At 38.6% G+C, this 21,401-nt stretch overlaps 1 protein-coding gene across 1 annotated transcript; it reads right to left on the reverse strand.

Annotated features, from left to right (window-relative positions):
- Positions 1-1,681: 1,681 nt before the first annotated feature.
- LOC134802090 (zinc finger protein 354C-like) lies at positions 1,682-8,251 on the reverse strand. The gene is made up of 6 exons (XM_063774683.1): positions 8,039-8,251; positions 5,864-6,052; positions 5,324-5,467; positions 3,953-4,160; positions 3,534-3,664; positions 1,682-1,689 (listed from the first exon to the last, which is right to left on the reverse strand). Exons 1-6 carry the CDS (start codon positions 8,121-8,123, stop codon positions 1,682-1,684), a joined length of 765 nt encoding a protein of 254 aa, XP_063630753.1. The 5' UTR covers positions 8,124-8,251.
- Between the last annotated feature and the right edge of the window lie 13,150 nt (positions 8,252-21,401).

The raw sequence follows: 21,401 nt of genomic DNA on the forward strand, positions 1-21,401 counted from the left end.
AACAGGGCTCGGAACCGGTATTTAAAAAAAAACCCCCGAATTAGCCCAATATTTTGAATTATTTTATGCTCTTTCCGTAGGACTGAATAATGTATTTAGGTAACAACTTTGTGTTATTAGATTGTCCCATTCAAAATGAAATAATAAAGCAAAGAACGAAAAAGAACGTAATAATACCGGTATTTTTGTATCGAGCAAATACCGGTTTCCGACCCCTGCATAGAAAACGAAGCTCCGGCCCGGTCTAGCGTGAGCACAGAATAGGACACTTCCTACAAAACCGAAGTTTGATAGCGTTTCAGGGTCGAGTCATGATATCCCTTTCTAAGTTATGGCACTATCCCTTTCGGCTGTTTAGGGTTGTCAAAATTCAAGTGATTATCTTATCTGTGGCTGTGCACGCAAAAGGACGTCAAGTGGTGTCAATGTCAACCCTAATAATTACTCGGAGCAATGCTGAGCCGAACAGAGCCGAGTTTGCCCGAAGTCAGGAGTGTCTCCCTGCGTGAGTCAACCTTTATTACGATCGAAAAAGCTCGTGGCTCTGAGTGGAAATAACATGAAAATTTCAAAATCTAAAATTGGAGGCACTTTAAATAGAAATGCCCAATTGGAATAACCAACCACCTGTACCAGTATCCCTTTTGTGCTTCCTGGGAGAAAATTCTTGAATTTAAACATAGAGTCCTTGGAGTTAGACCAAGAAAAGTCTGCAGACTGAGTATTCCACGGGCTGTCCCGCACAAACGCATTTTAATTTGCATATTAGAACTTTTTTTCGGCGTTTAAAGCCGACGATTATTTTTCTGGTCATATTTTTGATCATTTGTTACAGAATAAGAAACTCCTATATACCTGCAAATCTTCAGAAAACTCGCGTTTGTACGGGACAACGGTAGACAATTTCATGTAATGCACTGCCAGCGATTTTGATGGCCCACGCAGTGCAAGTGTTATTTATACGTCATAATTTCATAGAAGTTTGACATTTAAAATAACACTTCTTAGTCTAACTCTATACTAGTGTTTCTGAAACCTTCCGACATACCATCAGCCGTAAAAGTGCACGGCGACTTTATCAATGAATTCGTTCATTTCTGGTTATGATTAGCCATTGTAAATATTCCAAACTTTCAGGTATTCGAATTTTCAATTTTTTTGACGAATTCGAATAGTAGGTATGTAAAAAGAAAAGGAATGAAAAATCGGTATGTTTATATTTTATTTTTATTAATTTATTTAGAACACATACAGTCATATATGATAGTATACGTCAAAAAGTTTGATGTTATTCAAATACTCTATAATAGGTACTTATTGCAAAAGCTAATGGAAATTAAATTATATTTTGTATATATCCACTTAACTGTAATAGAATGTAGATTTTGTCACCCAAAGGTATACTGAACATTGAACAAATTTATCAATTATAACCTGGAATAGATGTCATATAGGGTAATCGGCCACCCTAAACAAAAATGTATTCTATTCACCTATAAACAGAATTTATTTTAATATAAAGTTTCAATAACTAGCCACACTCCAATAACTGGCCATCCTATACTAAAATGAATTCGGTTTATAGGTGAATACAATTTATTTTTAGTATAATGTGGCCAGTAATTGACGAATTACCCTACGGGGCTCGAAAACCGTTTTATTTTTCAAAACGGTTTTTCGTTCATTCACCTGGAAACGAATAGGATTTCATTTCCGTTTGCGATAACCTCAATTTATATGGTATGTTATTCAAACTTAATGGACTGCAAAAACGATGCGATGAAATTTAAAACACAATATGGTATTATACTGTATTTAAAATAAATTATTTTACACCATGCCAAGCTAGTCGGCCAGATCATTAGTTTCGTATAAGTTCAGGTGAAAAACAATAGTTTTGCTCCTTTGGTTGCGCTATTCATCATATTAGCTTCGCTTAAAGGTGTTCTCTACAGGTTCAAAGACCTATATCACATGAATCCTCGTTCAATTTGAAAGAAAGAAAGAAAGAAAATACATTTGTTTACATCAATCAACCAGTTAAATTACAAATTATACATGGACGTAAAATTTCTGTGTTTAGTTTTTTTTATTTTGCGATCCTGTGCAGATTGTCAGTACAGCTTGTAGGAGGTATTCCCAAGGCTCTATTTCCCGTACGTAGTCGCCAGTTAAGATCCTATCCCCTGTGGTCAGCGTCTTTACGAACAACGTGCCCTGTCTAAGTCTCTAAATTTGGCAAGAACATTAAAAGTTCCTCATGGCTCCACCATTAAAAACCTGTAGAGGAAAAAACACCAGCCCACCGACATACGATAACGGTCAATTATATGAACAAAAGTTTTCGTATGCACCCTGAATAGGTATTTTAGTAAAATAAACATAAAATATATGGTAAATATTGACCGTTGATTTCTTTTTTTTCTGTTTTCCTTTCACTAATAAAGTGCCGACTAATTGCCGACTAGTCGCCGACTAATCGCCGACTACAAATGTGGCCGGATAGTCGGCTTTCCCGACTAGTCGGCGACTAGTCGGTACATCCCTACTTTTTATTAGTGTGTATCTTTTACACTTAAGATTGCAATGCCTATATTAGGGCTTTTTATTAGTGTGTATATTTTCATGTTTCTTTAGGGCATGTTTCAGTTTGCATTTGTATTCACAATAACTACACTGGAAAGGCTTTTTATCAGAGTGTGTCATCTCGTGATCCCGTAAGGCTCCTCTCTGGCGGCTTCTGTGGTCACAGTATCTACACTTGAAAGGCTTCTTGCCGGCAGAGTGAGTAAACATGTGATACGACAACAGATCTTTGCGTTTGCATTTATATTCGCAATTGCTACATTGAAAAGGATATACATCTGTGTGTAACGTTTGATGACGTCTTAGTGCCGCTTTGCTTTTGAACTTGTAGTGACAGTTACTACAATCAAAAGGCTTTTCCTCGCTGTGTTTCATCTCGTGTTTTCGTAAGTCACATTTCAACTTGCACTTGTAATCACAGTAGTTACATTTAATGGGTTTGTCACTAGTGTGTGTTACCTCGTGCCTTCGTAAGCTCCCTTTTAGACGGCTCCTGTAGTCACAGTGTCTACATTTGTAAGGCTTCTTGTCACTATGAATCATCAGGTGATACCGTAAATATGATTTGTTATGGCACTTGTATTCACAGTGGCTACATTGAAATGAATTATTGGTGTGTGTCATCTGGTGAATCTGTAAATGTGATTTCTGCTTGCACTTGTAATCACAGTAGGTACATTTAAATGGGTTTTCATCCGTGTGTGTCAGCTCGTGATTCTGTAAGGACCGTTTATGACGGCTGCTGAAGTCACAATATCTACACTTGTAAGGCTTCTCGCCAGTGTGCATCATCAGATGAGTCAAAAAGTGTCCTTTCTGCGTACACTTGAAATCACAATCCTTACAGTTAAAGCGAGTGTCACCTGTGTGTATCATCTCGTGAGTCTGTAACGTTCTTTTCCTATTGCACTTGTAATCACAATAGTTACATTTAAAGGGTTTCTCACCAGTGTGTATCAGCTCATGAGCCCGTAAGCTTCCTATATGACGGGTCCTGTGGTCACAGTAGTTACACTTGAAAGGCTTTTTATCATTATGCATCTTCAGGTGGCTCTGTAAATAAGCTTTTAAAAGGCCCCTGTAATCGCAGTAGCTACATTTGAATAGCTTTTCGCCAGTGTGAATCATGAGATGTTTTCGTAACCTACTTTTATCATTGCACTTGTAGTCACAGTAGTTACAGTTAAACGGTTTTTCACCAGTGTGTGTCATCTCGTGTTTCTTTAAGATTGTTTTTTCTTTGGATTTGTAATTACAGAACCCACATTGATAAGGTTTGTCACCGGTGTGTTTAAGCTGGTGTTTCCGTAAATCTTCTTTCTTAATACTCGACAAGTGAGTGCGTACGTGTTTTTTCAAAACCGACTTGTTTCTGAACCGTTTGCTGCATTGGTGACATTGATAGATGGTGGAGGTGACATGGGGTGTGGGTGCGGGCTCGGTGGCGTGTAGCTTGTATGTGCGGCGCCCGACCCGGCAGGTGCGCCGCTCCGCGTCCACCAGCAGGCGCTCCAGCCTGACCGAGCACGAGCGGCGCCGGCCCGACACCAGAGCAGAGGAGACAAGATCGGGCGCTGCAACACGACAAAACGAATGACTTAATATCTACTTTAAGACCGTGCACAATCAATTTATCCTGATACATTACGCGGGGCGAAATGATGAACAAAATCCTGTAAATAGATACCGTAAACTGAAATAAATGTCATATACTAAGAAAAAGTGACCAAGGCCTCCAGTGCCCCAGGCTGAAATCGAACCAGCGTCCTCTGCTATCGCGGCACGTGCCTATGCCATTCGGCCACCGGGCCACAGCGGCATAGGTCGAATTTTTTCAAGTATATGCACTTCTTATTCTTACTGAAGGCTTATGGCGCCCCCTGGCCATCCCTAAGGTAGAACAGTATGGTTCGACCTTCTAACTGGATCATCTCAGATGATACTAAAGTGAAAGAGGTAAAATGCGTCACGAATATATATTTTATTTTATTTAAGATTTTATTATGTATCTATGGGCCTTAGTTGCCTGAAGCCCCCTCCACACTCGTGCGCGAATCGCGGCGCGGAGCCGCGAACGCCAGTGTGGAGTCAAGATCGCAGATCAGCGAAATCGACTCCACACTCACGTTCGCGGCTTCGCGCCGCGTTGCGCACACAAGTGTGGAGCGGGCTTGAAATAAATGCTTTGATTATTTGTTTGATTGATTGATACCGAGCTAGCGAGAGAGGTGGGATGGATGGATGGTGATGGAGATAACGTAGTAGGCCTGTTGTCTGCCTCGGTCTTTAAACAAACGTTTTTGTGAAAAAATAATAGGAAAATGCATGTACTCCTATAAGGAAATACGTAACCCCCTACTATAATATTGCTCCATTTAAAAAAAAATGGAGCAAATAGGTAGCCATAGTAGGCTGTACTAGAAAGCAGGCACATAATCGAATTCTAAGATTTAGTTTAAATTAAGATTTAGTTTATAATTGCACGCTACGTGTAGCTATTTGTGTGCCATGTGGCGAAGCATAGTGATACTGTATTATACATTTAAGATCTACTGTTGTACCTATGTTTAACAAATAAATAATTTGGTATTTGGAATCTAGGAACTCATCCTTATTGGTGTGGTTGTTATTTTTTAGTATGGTTTATGCCGTTTTAAAAATATTTTTAAAAATTCGAATCCGGTTAGCTGACCGTCCTACGTAAAGCTACTTCTAGAAAAATGATCAACATATTTACTGTATTTAGATTCCGTGACAGTGTGTGCGGTGTCGGGGTGGTGTGCGCCGAGACGGTGTGCATGTGTGGGGAGGCGCTCGAGCCGCACGGAGCAGTCCCGTACGAGCTGTGTTCCGCGCGTGCCATGTGCATCTACAGCCCGGCCTATATGTATAAGTATAATAGTTATTTGTTTTACAAGGGGGCAAAGTTGTTGTTTAACCGCTCGTGCTAATATTGCGTAGCGTTGCGAGGGTTTCAAAGCACGAGCGGTTAATCAAAATTTGCCCCCGAGTGAAACACAAAATTTTTAACCACACCAACCTGAAGAAAATATTAACTGTAAGATATCAAACAAAAACAAACCAAATCAAATCCAAATGAATGTTCATTCAAAATCATCATTTATAAATCAATTCAACCAGCAAACATAATTTAACAAAACAACTGAAAAATTGCATTTGATTACTTTGATCACATGTGAATAAAATGAATGATAATGATGATGAATGAATGAATGATATGATAAAGGAATGATATTGAATTAATGGATTAACTAACCTCTCAGCTCCATTGCGACTATGGGGCGATGTGGGCGCTCCGGCCCCAGCACGAGCTCGTCCTTCACCTCGTGGTCGTCGTACAGGCCGGCCAGCATGGCTGCCTCGCTCACGCCGCACTCTCTGCTGTCCTCACACTCCTCCTTCACACACTCCTCCTCCGTGAATTCAGCTTCCTCCTTAACAAGGACTGAAACAAAGTTGCAATTATTATCAAATCAAAATAATAAAATAATAATTTCAGCCTATATACGTCTGGGCTATTTTCATGCTCCTCTTCATCCACAAATTCTGCTTCCTCCTTAACAGCCACTAAAACATAATGCAATTTATTATCAACAAGATGCTATGATGTAGAGCACCTCAATATCTAAATATCATTCAAATCTAAATTTCGGCCGACTTCTGGCCGAAAGGTGTCGTGTTTCGGAGGTTCCGGGGCAAACTGCCGAATCCGACACAAGAACAGCCGATTCAACGGAGCCACGCCGTTTTGTCGCATAAATAGTGTTTAGTTTTTAAGTTTATAATATATATATATATGTATGTTAGTCTGTAAGGTATTTGTAATATGGGCCTTGTTGCCTGATTTAAATTTTAAATAAATAAAAATAAATACTATTTAGTAAATTTTGTGTGTGATGCACACATTATATTTGTTTGTTTATTGCGGTACCATATTGGGATACCCAGAAGATTTAAATCCCCCCTCAATTGGAGGACCAATTGAGGGGGGATTTAAATCTTCTCGAGGCAGAGGTGTAGGGTTAGAGCCGGTATAGCTTTATTTGACGTTCATAAGCGCATTGTAATATGCCTACTTGAATAAACAATTTTTTTATCTTTTATCTTACCTTTTGTGATATGAAATAACAGATGAATGCAAACATTATATCATGTGTACTTTTAATGGCTATAAGCATACACCATTGAAGAAAAAATAGAGGGGAAAAAGAAGAAGAGGAAGACCGAGAATAAATTATTTCAACCAAATAAAAGGTTAAGGTCGTGTCGTGTATACCAGAAGGTTAAGGAGTTGGCAGAGGACCGGACGAGTTGGAGATTGCTCCACCGACAAGAGCACAGCTCTTAAATATAAAGAAGAAGAATACACCATCGGCAATAATGGTCCAGAATGGGCGACGATTCCATCATGTGGACACGCGCACAATCATGGCCGCCACTTCCTTTGATGTTTGACCGAAATCTACAGAAAGGCGATTATGCTCCATCATCACCAATCATGGGCCACTGAAGGCCATTAAGCCTTTAACACGATCGGGATAGCCTGCAATTGCCCGTCATGGCCAATGGTGTAGAGGAGCCATAAAGTCACCAGTAATTAACTATACATGGATTTGTTTTTTCAATCAAATTTATTTCAGAAAAAAACAAATAAAAACAAATCCATTCATAGTTTGTGATCCACAACGCAGGATTCATCAAGCAGATACAAAAACAAATCCGCTACAGGCTTCATCACCTACTAACAAATGATATAATCCGCAACAGGCTTGGTCAATCTTTAACACTAAATTAAACTAGGCAAAGTTTTTAGGGTTCCGTACCCAAATTAATTCACTTTGCCCAAAGGGTAAAACCAGGAACCTATTACTAAGACTTTGCTGTCCGTCTGTCTGTCACCAGGCTGTATGATGATGGTATTTCTGTTGCCGCTATAACAACAAATACTAAAAACAATAAATATTTAAGTGGGGCTCCCATACAACAAACGTGATGTTTTTGCGTAATGGTACGGAACCCTTCGTGCGCGAGTCCGTCTCGCACTTGGCCGGTTTTATATATCTCTTTTAAACAGAATTTGCGTAAATAACATCCAAATACTCTTGAATCATCACAAAATATCATTACACTTTTCACTCATTGACATTATCCAAACAGAAGTAGAATATATATTATATAATAAAGTTAATATAAATTATATATTGCTTATGAATTAAATTTAATGTTATTGTAAAGGCCTGCCTCCATATCGCGCGGCAAACTATCGAACATAGGCTCGCGAGGCAGCCGCGCGCAATGGATACCGGGCTGGCCGATGGCCGATCAGATCGAGTTGGCTCGCGAGCCAACCCTGTATCCATTGCGCGCGGCTGCCTCGCGAGCCAATGTTCGATAGTTTGCCGTGCGATATGGAGACGGGGCTTAAGCTTACCGTGGTCAGCAACACATTGGGGCTCCTGTTTCACTTGCGCCATGCCGCCGCCGGCGCCGCCCTTGCTCGCTTCCATAAGTTCCATAACGCACAAAACCCTCGTGATTCAATAATTACTGATCAAACAAATAGACCAAACAAAACATTTTAATAGCGACAACAAAACAAATAACCACGCTACACGCTATTATAAAATAGCATAGCCAACAGACGGCCTACCGCGAATCACGTTCGACGTGTTGCCTCTCTGTCGCACTTTTAAATTCGTACGTAAGTGTGACAGGGAGACAACACGAAGAACGTGGTTCCACGTGGTTCGCGGGAGGCCCTCAACAGACAGACGACAGTGTCAAAAGTGTCAAAACTGATAAGTATATTATAATGGCGTCGCGTCCATAGATATAATAATATACAGAGATACCTTCCAAGCGAGCTGTCCAAGGGCCCAACGTTTTCTGTTCTCTTTCACGGCGCAGCAACTAGTATCATTTCTCTCTCCTCGCTCTTTTAAAAATGCCGTTTGTCAAAAAAGGACAACCATACTGTTGACAAGATGGACTTCAAATCAAGTGTTGCCTTTTTTGATGCGCCCAGGCTGTGTATGTGTGCGTAAAAGCGTATATGTGTACTCTTTTAGGGATGTGAAAAGTCGATTTTAATCATGTTATATATCGATAAACGCTACACAGCGGAACGAAATAGCGATTAATTGAAGCTTCAATATCTTCGTTAAACATGAACATAATTGAAATGCTAATGGATAATTAATATATTATAATATAATAATATAATTCAATTATTACGGAACACCTATTTTAAGAGGTATTTATGTATTTTAACTAAATATCTGAACTTTCCCTTGGTTCCCTGCTGGGGCGTGACTATAAAATTGTGATCAGAGGGGCTACCGCCAAAACCGAAATTCGTCAATTGCGGGGAGCTTTCTCTTTTACTCTCATTAAGACGTAATTAGAGTGACAGAGAAAAATGCCCGCATTTGACGAACTTCGATTTTCGCGGTTATAGCCCTGATAACCACAATAAAGAATAAAAGCGTTTTTGTTCATTTTAGGTACCGTTAAACCTTTGAAGTAAAATTAAAATTGCAAGAAATGTCGATAGTTTATCGATATGACTTTATCGACATGGCTACAGCAAGGTGGGCCTCATTGTTAATCGTACACTAAACAAAAGTGGCAACAGTGACAGCTCGCTGAGACACCGTCTCTATATATTATAAGTCTATGGTCAATAGTATGGTTGTCCTTTTTTGACAAACGGCATTTTTAAAAGAGCAAGGAGAGAGAAATGATACTATAGTTCGTTTTTTTAGCCTTAGAAATAAGGTAAACAATCTTGATGTGTATTTTAAGAGCCCTTCAACGTGCACACTAGCGCCACAGCTAAATAATCGTGGTTATTTACATTTAACGAAATATATTGAAAAAAGGGGGCCGCTACGTACTGTATTGTGTATTTAAGTACCTTTTGAATACATCAAACTAGTTTTTGTGTTGCTGGTTTCGTCGATCTAGGAACTCAAAACAAAAACGGCCGTTTTAACCTTGGACGCATAGATTGACGAATCCAGCAACATAAAAAGTAGTCTGAGGTATTCAAAAGGTACTTAAATACACAATACAGTACGTAGCGGCCCCCTTTTTTCAATATCTTTCGTTAAATTTAAATAATCACGATTATTTAGCTGTGGCGCTAGTGTGCACGTTGAAGGGCTCTTAATTGAAAAACACATTCTAAAAATAAGTTACGGCAAATATGTAACAATTATGAATCTAATACGATCATTTATATTCTTCTGCTTTCATAAGTAATAGGTAATAGTTATTAATTTTTAAAAAGCGTTTTTCAATTAAAAGACATTCCAAAATCGCTTACCTTCTTTCAAGTTCTTTCTAATGCAAAAAAAAACGAACTATAGTTGCTGCGCCGTCAAAGAGAACAGACAGCGTTGGGGCAAGGTTGGGGCCTTGGTCGCGTCAGCAGGGGTGCGAAACTCCTGACTTCGGTCAAACTCGGCTCCGCTCGGCTCAGTAGGGCTACCGCCAATACCGAAAATCGTCAATTGCGGGCATTTTTCTCTGTCACTCTAATTACACCTTCATTGGAGTAAAAGAGTAAGATCCCCGCAATTTGCGAATTTCGGTTTTCGCGGTAGCCCCTCAGCATTGCTCCGAGCAATTATTAGGGTTGGCACCACTTGACTTCCTTTTGCGTGCACGACCACAGATAAGATAATCACTTGATTTTTGACAACCCTAAATAGCCGAAAGGGATAGTGCCATATATTAGAAAGAGACATCATGATTCGACCCTGAACCGCTGTCAAACTTCGTTTTTGTAGGAAGTTTCCTTTCTGTTCGATAGTACTATTAATAAAATTATTCTGTGGCGTCAGTCGCGTCTAGGGTTGCCAGATCGAATGGCGCTATTATCGAGAAAAAATATAAATTTTTCGGGATTTTGGGACTTAAGTCGGGAAAAAAAAAACATTCAATTTAAAGTAATGTATTAAAAACAACGATATTTTACATTATAGGGTCAAACAGATCACTGTGTTATGTCTTTCCTGTAGACATACACAAGAGTTAAGGGCTATAAAGGTTAATTTTCTTATTTAACCCTTATCCACGTGAAAAGGTCCTCCTTTTATTTAAAGAACTATGATAAAATCATTACTTACATGCCCACAAGCTGTTAACTATTGCCCACAGGAGAGAAAACTAGCGTGTTATCGCGAACAGCACATTTTTCTCTCCTGTGGGCAATAGTTAACAGCTTGTGGGCATGTAAGCAATGATTTTATCATAGTTCTCTAAATAAAAGGAGGACCTTTTCACGTGGATAAGGGTTAAATAAGAAAATTAACCTTTATAGCCCTTAACTTTTGTGTATGTCTACAGGAAAGACATAACACACTGATCTGTTTGACCCTATAACACTTTAAACTCTCGCGTTTTGTACACATATTTCATTACACAAACCTTACACAAACGGGTCTACCGCGATATAATTTAATTGTTTTTACCTTTAATTCCAGTCTTTCCGTGACCACAGCTCGTGCAACGCATCTGAATTATTTAAATTAGTGGAATTAATGGTAAAAACAATGAAATTCTTAATACGGCATTAGTTATTTTTATTACGAGATTTATAGGGTACCGTAACTATAAACAGCGAGAGTGAATATTTTAAAGTTGAATACCAAATGTTTTTAAATGTTTTAAAGTTGAATAGTAAATGTTTTAAAGATGAAGTGTAGGTAAATGTTTTTAAAGAACGAGATTTATATTTTATGAGAAAAGGAAGTAAATTAATATTTTAACGTTTGAGAGATGATAACATTTTAAGAGCGCTATTACATTTCGGCGTTGAGCGAGTTTAGGTATTTTACGCGCTGCGGCAGGCCGTGCGAGCTCAGTATGCCGATCCCTTCTACCACACTCGCACTACAATGATGGATTAAACATTCTTGATCCTTCGCGAAGCATATTGAAATCAACCATAACAACACTAACTGTACTTAACTTTTAAAGTTCTAAAACTGTTATTTGGTAAGTACGAAAATACTAAATGCAGTGCAAATGTACATAGGGGCTGTTCATAAATTACGTCATCGATTTTTGACCCCCCCCCCCCCGCCCCTCAAATCATCCAAAAATCAAGCTTCGGATGAATCTGTTTCCTCCTAAGTCATGTTACCATCATCCGATGTCCAGACCCCCCCCCCCCCCCCCCACTCCGCCCATTTGAAACGACGTAATTTATGAATAGCCCCATACTCGTACTTATGAAGGTATATTACTCGAAAGAAATTATAGGTACCTACTCGCTTATTTACATGTTTCGTCATTGCATTTGGTACCTATAGGTTGTAAAGTTTGTATCAACGAGGGTTTAAAAACGAACTGGTACTGAGGATCTGATGATGATTAAGGTGGTCACGGATACCAATCAACCATGTAGTAACATGATTAGGCTCGTTTGATTCGTCTCAATAAGATCTTTGACACTGAAGATACACAGGGTCTGATGATGGAGCTGGAAGGTGGCCACGGGTACCAGTCTATCATGTAACTAAACAACTTCGTGTTTGGGCTCGTTTGTTTCGTCTCAACAAGATCTTTCACATAAGACAGTACTCAGGGTCTGATGATGGAGCTGGAAGGTACCATTACCAATCAACCATGCAACTAAACCACATCGTGTTTAGGATCGTTTGATTCGTCTCAACAAGATCTTTGACACTAGGTGATACTCAGAGTCTGATGATGGAGCTGGAAGGTGGTCACCGGTACCAGTCAACCATGCAACTAAACCACTTCGTGTTTAGGCTCGTTTTATTCGTTTCAACAAGATCTTTGACAAGGGTCAAACAGATCACTGTGTTATGTCTTTCCTGTAGACATACACAAGAGTTAAGGGCTATAAAGGTTAATTTTCTTATTTAACCCTTATCCACGTGAAAAGGTCCTCCTTTTATTTAAAGAACTATGATAAAATCATTACTTACATGCCCACAAGCTGTTAACTATTGCCCACAGGAGAGAAAACTAGTGTGTTATCGCGAACAGTACATTTTTCTCTCCTGTGGGCAATAGTTAACAGCTTGTGGGCATGTAAGCAATGGTTTTATCATAGTTCTCTAAATAAAAGGAGGACCTTTTCACGTGGATAAGGGTTAAATAAGAAAATTAACCTTTATAGCCCTTAACTCTTGTGTATGTCTACAGGAAAGACATAACACAGTGATCTGTTTGACCCACACAAGATAGTACTCAGGGTCTGATGTTGGAGCCGGAAGGTGGTCACCGGTACCAATCAACCATGCAACTAAACCACTTCGTGTTTAGGCACGTTTTATTCATCTCAACAAGATCTTTGACACAAGGTAGTACTCAGGGTCTGATGATGGAGCGCGAAGGTGGCGACGGGTACCTGTCAGGGTTGGGCAAAATACTGGCTTCCACGTATTTCAAATACAAATTACAAAATACATTTTTAAAAGTATTTGAAATACCAAATACAAATTACTTTGGTGACGGGTATTTGAAATACAAAATACAAATTACAGTGTTTAAAATAATGTATTTCAAATACAAAATACCTTTCAATTTTTTTGTTTAATCATTTAGTTTTTTTTAACGAATATCCTTTCCTAAAAACTTATAGGGTCATTGCGCTAGTTTTCGTCCACTTGACGAAATTTGAATATAAACCTACATTGCTGCACAGATTTGGACTGATTTCAATCCTTAATGTTGAAACAATATATATATCTGTCTACATATCAAAATTATGGGCCAGACCAGGACTGGTCCATAAATTCAAAGTCGCTCAGCGAGCTATGGAAAGGGCTATGCTCGGAGTCTCTCTGAGGGATCGTATTCGAAATGAAGTTATCCGTCAGAGAACTAAAGTCGTCGACATAGCCCACCGGATTAGCAAGCTGAAGTGGCAGTGGGCCGGTCATATTAGCCGTAGAACCGATAACCGTTGGGGTAGACGAGTTCTCGAGTGGAGACCGCGCATCGGCAAACGTAGCGTAGGACGCCCTCAGACTAGATGGAGCGATGACCTTCGCAAGGCGGCTGGCAAGAGCTGGTTCAGAGTTGCCGCAAATCATGCTCAATGGCGTGCAATAGGAGAGGCCTATGTCCAGCAGTGGACGAGAGCAGGCTGATGATGATGATGATGATATCAAAATTATATTTCGCAAGTAGTAAATTAAAAATGAAATATATTATTTGCTAATCCCTCAAGTAGTCTAAAACTAGAGCATGGACGGAAACTACTGCAATGACCCTATACCCTGGCTGTTGACGAAAAGTTCCGCGCAGTAAATAGCTCGCGCATTGTATTTGCCCTCGTACAAGTCGTACATTATATTTAAATAAACGTTCCATTTTAGGATTATAGAATTTAATTAAATGTATTTTGTAGAAATGTATTTTGATGCTTTAAGTATTTGAAATACAAAATACAAAATACATGTGACTGCAGTATTTGAAATACCAAATACAAAATACTTTTCCAGGTAGTATTTGAAATACAAATACAAAATACAAAAATGTATTTCAAATACGTATTTCAAATACATGTAATTGAAATACTGCCCAACCCTGGTACCTGTCTATCATCATCAGACCCTGAGTAATATCTTGTGTCAAACATCTTATTGCGACGAATCAAACGAGCCCAAACACGAAGTGGTTCAGTTACATGGTAGACTGGTACCCGTGGCCACAGTCCAGCTCCATTATCAGACCCTGAGTACTAACTTGTGTCAAAGATCTTGTTGCGACGAATCGAACGAAGCCAAACACGAAGTGGTTTAGTTGCATGGTTGATTGGTACCGGTGACCACCTTCCGGATCCATCATCAGACCCTCAGTACTACCTTGTGTCAAAGATCTTGTTGCGACAAATCAAACGAGCCCAAACACGAAGTGGTTCAGTTACATGGTAGACTGGTACCCGTCGCCACAGTCCAGCTCCAACATCAGACCCTGAGTACTAACTTGTGTCAAAGATCTTGTTGCGACGAATCGAACGAAGCCAAACACGAAGTGGTTTAGTTGCATGGTTGATTGGTACCGGTCACCACCTTCCGGATCCATCATCAGACCCTCAGTACTACCTTGTGTCAAAGATCTTGTTGCGACAAATCAAACGAGCCCAAACACGAAGTGGTTCAGTTACATGGTAGACTGGTACCCGTGGCCACCTTCCAGCTCCATCATCAGATCCTGAGTACTATCTTGTGTCCAAGGTCTTGTTGAGACGAATCAAACGAGCCTAAACACGAAGTGGTTTAGTTGCATGGTTGATTGGTACCGGTGACCACCTTCCGGCTCCAACATCAGACCCTGAGTACTATCTTGTGTCAAAGATCTTATAGAAACGAATAAAACGAGCCTAAACACGAAGTGGTTTAGTGGCATGGTTGATTGGTTCCGGTGACCACCTGCCGGCTCCATCATCAGACCCTGAGTACTATCTTGTGTCAAAGATCTTGTTGAGACGACTCAAACGAGCCTAAACACGAAGTGGTTTAGTTGCATGGTTGATTGGTACCGGTGACCACCTTCCGGCTCCATCATCAGACCCTGAGTATTATCTTGTGCCAAAGATCTTGTTGAGACGAATCAAACGAGCCCAAACACGAAGTGGTTTAGTTGCATGGTTGATTGGTACCGGTGACCACCTTCCGGCTCCATCATCAGACCCTGAGTACTATCTTAAGTCAAAGATCTTATTGAGACGAATAAAACGAGCCTAAACACGAAGTGGTTTAGTTGCATTGTTGATTGGTACTGGTGACCACCTTCCGGCTCCATCATCAGACCCTGAGTACTATCTTAAGTCAAAGATCTTGTTGAGCCGAATCAAACGAGCCCAAACACGAAGTGGTTTAGTTGCATGGTTGATTGGTACCGGTGACCACCTTCCGGCTCCAACATCAGACCCTGAGTACTATCTTGTGTCAAAGATCTTATAGAAACGAATAAAACGAGCCTAAACACGAAGTGGTTTAGTGGCATGGTTGATTGGTTCCGGTGACCACCTGCCGGCTCCATCATCAGACCCTGAGTATTATCTTGTGCCAAAGATCTTGTTGAGACGAATCAAACGAGCCCAAACACGAAGTGGTTTAGTTGCATGGTTGATTGGTACCGGTGACCACCTTCCGGCTCCATCATCAGACCCTGAGTACTATCTTAAGTCAAAGATCTTATTGAGACGAATAAAACGAGCCTAAACACGAAGTGGTTTAGTTGCATTGTTGATTGGTACTGGTGACCACCTTCCGGCTCCATCATCAGACCCTGAGTACTATCTTAAGTCAAAGATCTTGTTGAGCCGAATCAAACGAGCCCAAACACGAAGTGGTTTAGTTGCATGGTTGATTGGTACCGGTGACCACCTTCCGGCTCCATCATCAGACCCTGAGTACTATCTTGTGTCAAAGATCTTGTTGAGATGAATAAAACGAGCCTAAACACGAAGTGGTTTAGTTGCATGGTTGATTGGTACCGGTGACCACCTTCCGGCTCCATCATCAGACCCTGAGTACTATCTTGAGTCAAATAAATTAAATACATATAGAATGTCAGGTCGTTTCAAATATTTTTAATCCTGTCCGGTAGTTTATTAAACTGTACCATTATAAATTATAATACTATAAAAACAGTGCTAGGATCAAAGTCTCTCGTTGCGGTTTACACGCACACAGTATAGCGTTTTACATGGCGCCCGCCGCACACAATGATAAAAAACCTCGTCGTCGCCGTTGAAAATGTGCGGAGCCGACCGACACACGTCCTGCCTCTACAAGCTCTGCCGCGGCACTGAGCTGGCGCAGCGCGCGTCATCGGTAATATAGAGTAGTTTTCAAAAAATTGCCAAAAAATTATAGTAGAATTTCATAAACACTAATGTATACCAGCAGTATAAGCAAACGTTGCAGATTGCTTGAGTATGAAAATGACTTCGATATTAAGTAGATTTTCGTAGGAATTGACACTTGTTTCGGAGAGAAAATCGAGTTCGTTTTACTTTGATTTTCTCTTTCTCAAAGGTATGTAGGAAAAATATAGTTTGATATGCCTAAAGTACAGGGTATTAGTAATACAAAATAGCCAGGTTTAGCAGAGTAAAATTCTCAACATTTCCAAATAAGAGCTCGCCATTCAGTGCTTCACGGGGTTTTTCGGAAACGACCATCAGAAAAAAAATCATTACTAATTTAATAAGTCCTTTTTCTAATATTTACAACGATATTTATAAAGATAAGAAGACGCTTTTACTGGAACAAGTACTCATTGTTTCTAATAATGAGCGCAAAGTCCTGAATTTCGTCGACTAGTATCATCAATTTTGCATTATTTCGACTTTTCTTGTAAGAGCGCTCTAAGATAACGATATTTTTTTACAAGGACTACGACATTAATACGACACATAAAGTCAAGCTAAATAAAGATTGTTTGCATTATACCTATATAATTTATTAACATTTTTTTTTATTGATTTCAGAAAAAATTGTAAACAAGTAACATGCGTTTAAATTTTTTCTTCTGCCACCCCGGCGGTGAGAGGAACTTTCGGGGGAGGTGTAATATGGCGATTGTCCACTTTTAGTGTTTAGCAGTAACACTTTGGTTTACTGCGACATAAACGCGTATTGCTTGTGTCAGCGCAACCTAACGTGTATATATAGGCAGGCATTTAGAGAATATACGTTCTTACACTATCACACATAAGGTGTTTCAATACATACTCCCTGCTCCTGCTCGAAACAACATAACAAGATCTCTCCTGTTATTTGAATAAGTATAGCGGTAGACCCGTTTGTGTAATTAAATATTTTATATTTAGCCAAGCCATGTTGGTGGTAACTAGTGGGATTTTTTTTTCCAGTAGTTACCAGTGGTAAAAGGTGGGAAATAAATTCCCAGTAGTTACCACAGGTAAGAACTTGTTGGTAACTAGTGGGAATAGAATAAAGAATAAAGAATAAAGATATTTTATTGAGTTAATAAAGGTGCTTAAACTACTTACATAACTTACATTGTATTATGGTACAAAACCAAATGGCAAGTAAGTGTCATCTGACCCCCGTACTAGTGTGAACTGTATCACGGTGGGTCAGGATTCACCGTCCTTACATTTTATTTTCAACACAGGTACCAATCCATTTATTTTATGCTTAGCAATTATAATATAATATTACATATTTGTATTACAAGATAATAGAATCGTAATATTTAACATGACGACAAGGTAAACAAAAGATGAATAGCAAAACAATTTCTTAACATCTGGACTGCGGCCGTTGCCGGGCCGTATTAGACGTAAACAAGTAGTATATGCAAAAACTTAAGATAATTTGTTTTTTAGAACTTTATATTTAAGTTACATTGATAATGTTTAAAGCACGCGTACCTATAATGTGTGTGTGTGTATGTATGTGTATGTGTGTGTGTACGTATGTATGTGTGTGTGTGTGTGTGTGTGTGTATGTGTGTGTGCGTGTGTTACACTAAGTTTTTTAGTAATTTTTCGGTATTATCGTAATTAAGATTTTGTAAATAGCCTTGTAATGACTTTTTGAGTGTATGTAAATTTAGTGTTCGCAGTTTGATAACTTTGCTTATTTTATTGTATAACATGGGACCTATAATGTTAAAGAATTTTTTACAAAATTTAGTTTTGTGTGGTGGAATAGAGTAGACGAAGTCATCTCTCCTTCTAGAGGCAGAGAAGTCTGGAATATATTTATGCTGTTTTATAATTAGTTGTTTAATAAATAGTTGTCTTACCGTTAGTACTAAGGTGTCCTTATACAGGATGGTGGTTGGATAACAAGATTTATTAAATGTTATAACCTTAAGCACTGCACGTTGAGCCCTTTCGAGTGTAAGTATAGAAGTTTTTGATGCTCCACCCCAAGCAGTAATGCAATAAGTTGTCACAGATTGACAAAGAGCATAATAGATAGATATTAAAAGTTTCTTATCGCACACATGTCTGAGATTTTTGAATATAAATATTAATTTTCTAATTTTATTCGCAAGACTAGAGATGTGTTCACGCCAACAGAGATTTTTATCAACTAAAACTCCTAGGTACCTAATAGATGACGTTTCGGAGATAGATTGGCATGAGCAATTAGCTTCCCCTCGACAACAATGTATTTTAATTGATACGTTCGTGCATAGCGACTGCTTATTGTTCTTAATACTAAATGTTAGATATTTCGTTTTAGTGTAGTTAAGTGTAAGTAGATTATGCGAGAGCCACTCATGTACCAGATTAAAACCATTTTGGGCTAACTTATTAACCTCCTCCCAAGAGTCACCACAGAATAAGATAGCAGTATCATCTGCAAATGATATTATTTCGGCATTACCAATATTAAGGCGACATAGTTCATCAATATAGATAAGAAACAAGGTTGGGCCTAGGACACTGCCTTGCGGCACCCCATATTCGATATTGTCCTCTTTGCTATATAAGTCTCCAACTCTTACTGACTGCTTCCTATTTTGTAGATAGTTACTGAAGATATGCAGTGGCGTACCCCGTATGCCTATATTTTCCATTTTCTTAATAAGCAATGAGGCAGAAACTGTATCGAAAGCTTTTTTTATATCTAAAAATATTCCAATAGTTTTTTTATTATGATCAAGTTTATCAACAATATAATTAGTTAGTTGTAGTACCGCATCTTCCGTAGATTTGGATACTCTAAAGCCGTGTTGATTTTTGCTAAGTAGATTGTTTGTTTCGAGGTAATTTTTTAATCTTTTATTTATAATTTTTTCTAACACTTTCGACAATGTAGGTAAAAGGGATATGGGCCTATAATTTGAGATACAGTTTCTGTCTCCAGACTTGTATATAGGGATCACCACAGATCGTTTAAGATTATCAGGAAATGTACCTGTTTTTAAGCATAGATTACATATAATAGTTATAGGCAGGGCTAGAATATCTGCGGCCAGACTTAAGAAATATGTAGATATGCCATCCCACCCTACGGTCGAACTTGTTTTTAGGCTTCTTATGGTGCATTTTACTTCTAGCTCATCTGTGTCTAACATCACCATAGAATTGACCGGGGATACGTTTGAGACCATCTTTTTTATACGCTGCGTTTCTGATAATCCAGTTTTATTTATGATGTCACGAGCTAAGTATTTCCCTACACTTGTAAAATATTCATTTGCATAATCAAGTGAGTCTTGAGGAGTCGCTTTAAGTGTAAGGATATGATTTTGTGGATCAGAAGTATCACAATTAGATTTTAGGTTGCTTATATTCTTTATAAGTCTCCACTGTTCCTTTAAGTTGTTACGGTGTTTGTTTATTTGTGATCTTTGATACTCTCTTTTTAATTTTTTAAGAATATTGTTGCATGTATTCCGGTATCTTTTATAGGTAGTAGAAACTATAGAGTTATTAGGATCCCTCTTAAGTTTTTGGTGTAGCCTATCTCGATTTCTTAGACATCTTATCAATCCAGGAGTGATCCAAGGTTTTATGTTAGTTTTCCTTCTTGAGATTTTAACATAAGTCGTATATTTTTGTATAGTCCTATTAACTAGATATAAGAATGTATTAGTTATTTTATTTACATCGGGTTCGGCGAGCACACTAACCCAGTCTATCTGCTTTAGCTCATAGATGACTGAGTGATAGTTAGTTTTCTTAAACGTACGTTGTTGGTATGACTTGTGTGTCGTGAACTTAGATATAGCCAAAATAACTGAAGAGTGATCCGTGGTTGATGTATCACAAACGATTGTAATATTAGGAAGTACAGTTCTTATAATGCAGTGATCCAAACAGTTGTTACCACGTGTAGGAAGAGTATGTGAAGGAAGAAGTCCATGAGAAGCTAGCATATTTAGATAGTCCGCTGCTTTGGGGTCTAAGTTGTTATCTATTATATTTATATTTAAATCTCCTAGTAAAATTATATTTTTAAATTGTTTAAGGTTCGATAAGATGCTATCTAATGATGAAGTAAAATTGTCTGTATTCCTAAACGAGGGAGGTCTATAAATCGAAACAAATGCATATTCTACTCCAAGTGTTGAAACAAGGCAGTTTGCTTCTAAACATTCTAGAGGTTCAGAAGTTTTTAAGGGGATATCAGACTTAAAATAAACAACTATTCCATCATTTTGATTTATGTGTCGGTTACTTTTGACAGTATTATAGCCTTCCATGTTAGGTATGGAGGTATCCTCTGTAAGCCAACATTCTGTCAATACTATAATATCGAAAACCATTTCGAATCTTTTTATTAATACTTGCAAGTCATCAAAATTGCGATTAATGCTTCTGATATTCTGTGAAAGAATTTTTGTGTGTTCATTTAAATTTGCAAAAACACATTTACAGCATTCAGGAGAGTCCACTGCCACCGACTTGCCGATACTGACACTCGTGTCAATATCTTTCATTAAATCCTGTATATTAGCCATAGTCTATATATGTGTATATCGCGATTATACAAATTACAAAGATAGTCGGGGTACAGTCTTCTCTCATATACTGGAAATGGAAATTTTCAAACTTAGTGTAGTAAACGGAGAGTGTTATGTGCGAGTAATGTGTTCTGTGTATGCAATTGTTAAATAGGTTATTCTCTGTGAAGCGAATATTAGCATTATTTGTATATGGTATTATTAAGAATGTGTTAAGGACATTGTATGTACGCGTGCTTATGAACAAAGTAAACTTACAAGCTAGCATGGTAGATAGTCATTGGATTAAACCGTTTCCTTGAAGCTCCTCTATTTGCTTTGTTGTTTTTATCCAGATAGCTGACGAT

Source organism: Cydia splendana, chromosome 24, assembly GCF_910591565.1.
Source record: "Cydia splendana chromosome 24, ilCydSple1.2, whole genome shotgun sequence".
Taxonomy (NCBI): domain Eukaryota; kingdom Metazoa; phylum Arthropoda; class Insecta; order Lepidoptera; family Tortricidae; genus Cydia; species Cydia splendana.